Consider the following 9,975-nt stretch of genomic DNA (forward strand, 5'->3'; position numbering starts at 1 on the left):
TGAATATAAATATGCTACATACGCCAAAATAACATTTTTACAATGTTTGTCTGTCTGTCTGTTTGTTCCGGCTAATCTCTGAAATGACTGGACCGATTTTGAAGGGACATTTTTTGGCAGGTAGGTAGCTGAAGTAATAAGGAGTGACTTAGGCTACTTTTATTTTAGATTTTATGTTTATTTTAATAAAAGAAAGTTTCATTGCACACAGACAAAGCCTCTGTTAATAGCTAGTATATATCTATAATCTGTTTGCTAACAAGCATAGGCCTCTAAGTGTTTGCAGTGATAATAATAGTAATCTCAGGAGAATTTACAAAGCACCACCCAAACTAGCTAAAGCTTGTATTATGTGTACTAGACAACTGATACAAATACATACATATATATAATATTAGTATTTATCTATATTTGTTTTTCTTTATATATTAATTATTAAAGTACACCGTATTATCTCTGGCCATCAATGCGACTGTTGACTGGTAGAGAATGCCATCAGGCATTAAATCCAACATACAGTTTTGTGTGCAAAAGAATAAATAAATACATAGATTTTCTTTGTAAATACATATTGTACATAGAAAACACCCAGACCGATACAAACAATCATACTCATGAATACAAATGTTTGTGATTTGCGAGGAGTACTAAAGGAAGAGTGTTGAGTGTTGACAAAAATATTACAAGTGTAGGCACATTATTATATCTTCACCCCAATTAATTGTGTGCGAGGACAGCTCAATATTATATCAGATTATCATCCCACAGAGGCGTCCCCGTCGTCGGGGCGCTCCACCCCGGTGGCGGCACCTGCCATCGCGGCCGCATCGGGCACCACCTCGCCGTCTCCGAGCAAGCTGTTCGTGGGCGGGCTCAGTTGGCAGACCAGCTCGGAGAAGCTGAGGGAATACTTCGCGATGTTTGGTCCCGTCACGGATGTGCTGATCATGAAGGATCCTGTGACGCAGGTGAGGGGATGAGGAATTGTTTTATGGATGATAATGGAATGGTGCACCCGCCTGCGCTGACGGTTTACGGTAGCACCAGTGGAGGATGATAAGATGAGCAGGATAGGTCAGTGGGCACATAATGTTAAATTTACCAAGAATTTATCATGATGGTTTCCAGGGGTAACTGCGTGGAGGTCAACCTGAGATAATAAGATCATCAGTCCACATTACTAACAATCCCATTTTCCCCAGGGTACTATTTTTTTTATGGATGATAATGTAATGGTGCACCCGCCTGCGCTAACGGTTTACACTGGCGCGCGCTGACGGTTGGTTGGCAGCACCAGTGGTTCACACGCGGTTCCCCCTGGAAACCATGGTAAAAATTTCTTGGTAAATTTCTCACGATGTGCTAACTGACCTGACCACATGCTCATTTTATCATCCTCCACTGGTGCCCCACCTGCGTAAACCGTTAGTGCAGGCGAGTGCACCATTCCATTATCACCATTAAAAAAAAACGATTACCATGAGATGGTTTTGCTTTTTAAAGTGATGATACCTCCATACAACTTTTATCTCCCCTTTGTGTACCAAATTTCATTTAAATCTGTTCAGTAGTTTTATTGTGAAAGACAGATAACCAGAATTACTTTCGCATTTGTAATGTTAGTAAGTATTTATAAACAATGTGTAGGTGACACATTAATATCCACTGTTTTCTACTACTGCAAGACTATCGTGTATTTTTTTTACTTTTTACACCTTCCCTGTTAATGGTAACACCCTAAACCACGTCAATAATCTTTGCAAGTGTTTTAACGACGTTTTTTTGAGACAGATAGGCAAGTGAAGCGAGGATGTCGCGTATGGTCAGTGTATATACATTATGGTTTATAGGTCTATGAACTTGTAGGTAGATGTAAATGTGCAAGCAGCGGCGCTCCGGTGTCATAGGCATAGTTTGTATTAATCAGGTTAAGCAAGCTTTTAGTGTGGCCACTTTTTGGATGGGTGACCGTGTAATATTTTTTTTTATTGTAATTGTAGTGGTTAATTTAAATATCTTAACTAACTGTTTATTTAACGGTTTCTGGAATGTTTATTAGTATTAAAACTAAGCTAGTTTTACAGTTTCCTAATATTTATTATTTATTTAGGTGATTACATATATAGACAATATTAAATGAAGAAATTGCTATTTAGTATATTATGTATGTATTAACAAAAACTATATATCTATGTATTGTATGTAAGAATTGCAATGCAAGTAGCAATGGGAAGTGCACATAATTCATAGGACAGATGGCCGTTGAGTCAGTAAAGTCCTCGAGTGGTGACTGCGGTCCGGAAGACGCAGCGTGGGAAGGCCTCCAGCAACGTGGACCGACGATCTGGTCAAGATCGCTGGAAGGCATTGGATGCGAGCAGCGCAGGACCGATTGTCGTGGAGATCTTTGGGGGAGGCCTTTGTCCAGCAGTGGACGTCTTCCGGGCCGAGATGATGATGATATATATTTTTATAATAATAATAATCTTCCTTCCATCTAGACCCAAGTTCAGCTAGCTAAAGCTTCTGTTACGGGTAGTAGACAACTGATACAAATACATAGATTTTTTTCGTATATATGTACATAATATATATAGAAAACACTCAGACCGATACAAACTATAAAACTCATGATTACAAATGTAAATGTTTGTGACGTGTGAGGAATCGAACCCGCGACCATCGGAAGTAAGGCGGTGTGTTCATCCGCTAGACCACCGAGACCGTCGATGTATTTATATTAATTATTAATATTAATTTAGATTAAATATTATGTAATACCCATAACACAGTTTAGGTTTATAGTTACGTTTAGTCTATGACACCACACGCTGTTCGCACACTATAGTTTGGTCTATGGTTGGAATAAAGTATTTATGGTACATTAAAATTGGTATAGACAATATTGGCATGCTAGAATCACTAACATATAGAAATTATTCGGTATTAGATAGAATGTTAAATCCAATTCTCTATAATCTATGGTAGGTAGCTCAAAACTATTAGGTTAGTGTTGCCATGTTAAAATAACCATTTTAGGAATTCTAACCTTATAGACATAGAGAATAGTAGCTAAAATTGTAGATTTTTTTTAATACCACTACTAGTTAGTAAGGTTTCTGTATTTTTTGTATATTGCAACACTGCTAAAAAGAATGAGCAAGTAATTAAGCTGTATGTCCTATAGATCTATGATATAGCAATACATATCTATTTTCATCAAGAAACAATAATTGTCTATGGCCTATGCGTCTCTTATAGACAATTTATAGCATGATGGTCCGTGAACAGCTCTTTCCGTGGCTGCATAAACCAATGCGAGAGCGGCATGGCCTACCACAGGCCCGACAAGGGAAACTACTGGCAGTAGTCTGTACTGAGCCGCCTAGGTGACGCTTCCGTCTCTTGTCAGCAAGTCTTTGAAGCCAGGCATCATAAAAACTTATAATCCATGTGAATTATTGTATTGTATTGAAATTTTAATCAAAATTCTGTTGTTTTAAATATGTTTAAGTACATGTTAATGATTTTCTATCTTTTTAGCGATCTTAAATAGATAAGGACGAAACATTCATTACTGAATATGTTTAAAACAAAGTAATTCAATTTAGTTTCGTGCCAGTTCTTCTCAATTGGATCTATATACTGAACTGGACGGTAGGGAAAAATTATAATGTAAAAACTTAACGTTCATAAGCGGCTAAAATGTACTACATGAATAAATGATTTTTGAATTTGAATTAGATATCACGTTAACCTAGAAGACTAAAAGATCATAAATATGATTTTTGAAATTAAAAAAAAAATGTATTTATATAGGTGTCTATGTCTAACATTAAATGAAAATCCGGTGCATGAACAACTATTGCCATGCACGCATTGAATACCTAACTAATGTATTTTAATTTTAACGTATATTAAAACGTATGCTTTTAATTAAATAATTCGTTGGTTTTCTATGACACAAGGGGGTCGACAGAATATTTAAACCTGTAAAGGGGTCGCGAAATCAAAAGGATTGAAAAACACTGGTCATAAAAACTTACAAGTCAACAGCATTTCAAAATATAATGTAAAAAAATAACGTTCATAAGCGGCTAAAATGTCCTACTTTTATAAATGATTTTTTAATTTTGAATTTTGTTAGAAACAGGCTTGGTTTATTTTTTGATAAGTTTCCAAAATGTGAAAAAGTAGTAATAAAAGCTTATTTAGTTACCAATATTTGTATGGATATATAATTATCATTATTATAGTATAAAACAAGGTCGCTGTCGCTGTCTGTCCTTATGTATGCTTAAATATTTAAAACTACCCAACGGATTTTGAAGCGGTTTTTTTAATAGATAGTGATTCTAGAGGAAGGTTTATATACATAATACATGTACACCCGAGCGAAGCCGGGGGGACGAGTAGCTAGTTTATTTATTTATAAACAATAGTGTAAATTATGTGATTAACTGATTATACTTAATTTAGCTACAGTTAGTCTCGGCATGGCATGAGCCAATTTGTAGGGATGTTTAAAAAAAATATAGTGAATAAACCAAAATAAATTTATCCATATAGAGGCCGTTCAAGTATTACGTAAGCACTATGGGGGCTGGGGTGTTTTTACTTTGCTTATTTTAGATGACATGGGGGTGGGGGAGTCTAGATGATGATTACGTTATCGGTAGGTATTTACTTTTTTACACGAGTGGCAACCCTCACATTGTTTTTGCTAAAAAAACGATACATTAATTGAAAAATGTTTACGTAAGTATGGGGGGAGGGGGTAAGAGTTTTGCTGACAAGGGGGATGAGGGGGGGGGTAAATAATTGTAATAAATCTGCTTACGTAATACTTGAACGGTCCCATAGGTCTATTGTAGAGTCACTTTTGATGAGTCAATTTATCATCAGTGGAGTCTAGTATGAAAGTTACTCGAATATAAAAAAGGTTGGGTAGCCCTGTCCCAAACCATAATAATAAATTAAAACGATTAAATAAAGCGGTGGCCGCGCGCAGAGGTCGCGCGGCTTCGGCTTCATCACATTCCAGGAGGCCGCCTCCGTGGACAAGGTGCTGGCCGTGCCGGTCCACACGCTCGACGGGAAGCGCATCGACCCCAAGCACGCCACCCCCAAGTCGGCCCCCCGCCCCGCCAAAACGAAGAAGATCTTCGTGGGGGGCGTCGGCCAGGACACCTCCGCCGAGGAGGTCCGCGCCTACTTCTCGCAGTTCGGCCTCGTCGAGGACGCCGTGATGCTGATGGACCAGCAGACGAAGCGGCACAGGGGATTCGGATTCGTGACCTTCCACTCGGAGGAGGCCGTCGAGCGCGTATGTGATATTCACTTCCATACGATTAAGAATAAGAAGGTGGAGTGTAAGCGCGCGCAGCCCAAGGAGGCCGTGGCGGCGGCGCCGCTCGCGCTCGGCAAGAGGCTCGTGCTGCGGCCCGGGCGCGGGCTCGTGTACGCGGCGGGGGTCGGCGGGGGGGTCGGGGGGGTCGCGGGGGTGGGCGGCGTGGGGGGCGTGCCCGCGGTGGGGGCCCACGCGTACCGCTACGCGCCGTACGCGCTGCCGGCCGCCACCGCCGCCGCCGCGCTGGTGGCGCCCCCCACGCCGGCCCCCGCCCCCGCCCTGCCCCAGTTCGGGGCGGCGTACTCGCTCGCGGGGGTCGACATGTCCTCCTTCCAGGGCGTCGACTGGGGCGCGATGTACAGCCTGCCCATGTACATCTAAGCGCTGACGCGATATCGAATGGATAACCCCACCCGCCTACAGAGGTTAGGTTCAGCTATGATTTCGTACGATGGTTCCTATATAATTTTTTTCGTGTAGGGTCTTATCTCGCCCGTTCGGCCACCGGAGGATGCAGTATTCTTAAGATAAGTCGGCTCACTCGTTAGGTTAAGTCGATTCGTATGAGCAATACGCGGCGCGCGAGCGTGTTTTTTGGAAAATAAATTTAAGATGATCTCAGATTGTTTAGTTTGTGAGATGGAAAGTGTTGGATTTGTGTAGCATAGTGCACGTAAATGGCAATATATTAACTTATTTATCTAAGATCATACGGCTCTGTATTTTTTATATAGTAAGTGACATTGCGGCAACGGACGGCCGGTGATGCGCCATACTCCCCCACTCATTTGTGCCATCATTTCCCATCGAATCAGGAATCGGCGTGCATTTGCGACGATATAAACAATGCTCTCTCGTCTTGCCAATAAGGTCGCATTTGCAATGTCGATTCCATTTTGTGCCAAATCATCCTGCATATGTTTACTTGTAAATTCAGTACTTGCGGAAGAGGAGGTAATCGATTCGCAACTTCGTACTTTCAATATGTAATATATTAGTTTTGAAATTTTGGAGAATCAACTTTAAATGTTTAAATTTAGAGTCGATATTTCATAATTGTGTTTGGTTTGTTTAATACCTTTTATATTTTTCCTATTCTTACACTACTATTGTATTAATAAAATAATTGAATTAACAAATCTATTTTAAGTATAAAATTGTTGTCTCTATTCTTGAAATAGAGGAAATATTTTGTTAGAAAAGGACAAAGATATTTCTACTTGATGGATTTATATGATTTTGTTTAATTCCACTACAATTAACATGTGATACTACAAATATTCAGTGTGGAAACCTGACCAGCGCTACGACCTTCTCCAGTGACGATCAAACTCCCGACCGTTATTGAGTCTACACCCATATCCCGACACGTGTTTGGCCTCTGAACGAGGCATCAACAGGCGTTGAATAGAGTTTGGGTACAGCTCGGAAGCCCAGTGTTGACTCATCGGCGACCAAACGGCGACTAGAGTGTACACTCGATAACGGTCGGAATTTGATCGTCACTGGAGAAGGTCGTAGCACTGGTCAGGTTTCCACACCGAATATTTGTCTCACATGTTAATTATAACGGAATTAAACAAAATAATATAAATAAATCAAGTAGTGACTTTAAAATAACACCTATATAAAAAAATAAAGGACAAAGATGTTTTCGCAATTTGATAAATAAGGTTTAAAAATGTATAACTTAAAATCTTTTTAAGTTGGAACTATATTACCTCCTATTTTCTTTATATATTTTGATTTCAAAGCATAAGGATGGACGCGTGTGTCCCAGCATTAGGGTTGCCAACTATACTGTTTTTCACTAATTTATACTTTTTACTGTTGATTTAAAATAAAGTATACAAAATACTGTTTTCAGCATTTACTGAAAGAGTTTTTCAGTAATAAATAATATTGTAAAGTTTTGCGAGAAGATGTAAAAGATATATATTTAACACTTAGCTATACATTTTTCTAAAATACTGTTTCGATATTCTTTCCAGACCTGAATATACTTTGTAAAAAAAGTTGGCAAGCCTACCCAGTGTAGTCCAAGGGAATAGCAACGCATAAGTGGTAAAACGGGCGTCAAATTACGTCCGTATTACCGTTCATGTATTGATGGTGACCATTTACCACTAAATAGACTGTCCAGTTTACCGTTCGCCTTAAATTGCTACACTATGCCCATCACCAGTCGTCTACCGCACCATCTCAGCTCATTTTTTATATACATATCTAACTACGCAAAAGCAATCTCATTATAGTATTATATGTATGACTTATGTAGTTATTATTATGTGGTTTCAATGCTGTCGTTCGGAGTATTTTCAATTTGGTGGCATTATATTTGATTTTATAATGATTCATCATTGTTTATGGATGATAGATTTGAAGGATGAGGCGTAGGAAATTTGTATACTGGAATGTCAAATCAATTAGTCTATGGTTTTTCTTTGATGTACCTGTAGTTCTTACTACCAGGGGGTAGGACAGATATTTGACCGCCTCGGTGATTTAGCGGTTTAGCACACCGCACGCCTTACTTCGCGTCGCTAGATCGATTCTCGCACGGCACGAACATTTGTATTCATGAGTATGATTGTTTGTGTCGGTAAATACATACATATTATACATAGAAAACACCCAGTTTTCTATGTATAATATGTATGTATTTATGAAAAAATATGTATCTCTGTATTTGTAACAGTTCAAGCTTTAGCTAGCTTAATTTTGGGTCTAGAGGACGCTGTGTGAATTGTCCTAAGATTAATATTATTGTTTGTCATTCCAGTTCTGCAGAATTTAATTATTTTCATTCTGAAAAGCGTATTTGTGTTAGTTTCTACGTACCCGCAGCTATTACGAATTTAATCTGAACGACAGCAATGAACGATTTTAGAGTAATCATAATTAGTTAGTGATAAGGGAATGCAAACTAACACTTCGTGTGTAAGACAATAAGCTAAATATTAGCCGCTGTAGACTTGTCGCCGCCTGTTTTTGCCTGAAACCCAAAATGTTTTAACATGTCAGTATTGACAAAAACGACCTTTGGTCGTTTTGTTCCACGTTGGGCGCCAGTCGTGCCACGTTGGGCGCCAGTTTCCATATGGTTGTTTAAGAATACGAATGGGATGATGCTATGATATTAACGCTGGCCTCTACTGCTGTATTAGTGAGATATTGGTAATGGTTTGGTTGATAACGTAATCTGGCTTAATATTTGTTCCACGCTTTGCTTCGGTTGGATCGTAGGCTTGCAACTTGTTATCTAACGAGTTGTGTTGTTATTTCTAATATTATAATAATTGATCGAAATTGTAATGTTCTGAATAGTTTAACTTTGTATTTACAGTTTGTTTTACTTTAGTATCGGTTGCGATTAGTTGAAAAGGAAATTTTATAGTCATAATATTACTGTGTGCCATCCCATTCGCTATATAGTACTTAATTTACATCTAGTTGGTAGTTTTAAAAGCAATATATTTGATTAACCCTGTGATTAAAAGTATTACGCGGAAAAGACATGAAGGTTGTGTTGGTGCAATTCTAGGCTAAGTCAGGACATGGTCCTTGCAGTATTAACATATTTTGTACTTAAATTACCTAAAGAGATATATTTAAAACGTCAAAATCTTATCGCCCTATTATTTTTAAGGAAGTGAGCTGCCATTTTAAAACGTCTATTATTATAGATAATGAAAATAGTAACGGAGGCGACACTGAAGTTTTTATAAATTATTTGGATGTTTTTAGATGTACTTATCTATTTTCAATCTAAGTTATTTGACAATAAGGATACTTAATTACTGAATAGGTATACCGGCGGGCCGGTACTTGGGTCATGTCGCGATACTACTCGAAGTTTCCCTCGACTAAATTGTAAGAGAAATTTATCAGAACATTAACGCCAGCATTGAAAACATCTCTTTGAATATGTAAAAAGAGATGGCACATATGTTGCGGCGTATATAACGTTTGATATACATGTCTATCACACATTCCTATAGTATAACAGAGACGGCAATATTCGAGATGTACTCGCGGGTAACGTCGAGAAGTGTCGCGTTCAGGCAAATGCAGGCGGTAAGTAGAGCCAATGCATGCGGTAGCTTGTCGGCAGCATTCCCAGCCAGCCGACTCACTTTATGTAACCCTGACGTGTGGAAAAATAACATACAAGATATAAGGCAATAAACAAAAGAGAAAGTCGGTGTTTAACATACAAGGAAAAATTATTACAACATGAGTCTTTGCCGTTAGTTTCGTAAAATTGCAGACTTGCAGCATTGAGTTTAAAGAGGAATGTTAGGGTATTTTATTGGTTGTCTTCGGGCAACTGAGACTGCAAATTTTGCGTGTGGTCTAAGGTCTGTAGTAGCTATTTATCATCGTATGGACTCTACGCTGGTTTGACACCATATTTCTATTATAAAATAACGTAAAATTCAATATTAGATTTGTAGTCCATATTTTTGGATGACGTCGTCTATTCAACTGCATTTATAGTCTAAGTCAAATGTTCCTTTTAATTTATATTAAGCATATGTAATTAACCCAGTAAATTTTAAAATTAGTAACATGTATTTATTTTATAATAAGCTATATACATGGCATGGTAAATAGTGAAAAGA

General features: G+C 38.5%; 1 protein-coding gene across 2 annotated transcripts in view; it reads left to right on the plus strand.

Annotated features, from left to right (window-relative positions):
* The window catches only part of LOC131849068 (RNA-binding protein Musashi homolog 2-like), a 144,440-nt gene extending 138,001 nt beyond the window's left edge, over positions 1 to 6,439 (plus strand). Inside the window, exons 3-4 of one of the 2 annotated variants that reach the window (XM_059199053.1) lie at positions 754 to 968; positions 5,012 to 6,439. In XM_059199053.1, the coding sequence (XP_059055036.1) occupies positions 754 to 968; positions 5,012 to 5,731 (935 nt within the window). In that variant the 3' untranslated portion in view covers positions 5,732 to 6,439. The remainder of the gene's footprint in view (positions 1 to 753; positions 969 to 5,011) is intronic. The other variant, XM_059199054.1, reaches the window with a different exon arrangement.
* Positions 6,440 to 9,975: the final 3,536 nt, after the last annotated feature.

This window comes from Achroia grisella, unplaced genomic scaffold, assembly GCF_030625045.1.
Source record: "Achroia grisella isolate CSIRO2021 unplaced genomic scaffold, CSIRO_AGI_Agris_v1 utg633, whole genome shotgun sequence".
Lineage (NCBI taxonomy): Eukaryota > Metazoa > Arthropoda > Insecta > Lepidoptera > Pyralidae > Achroia > Achroia grisella.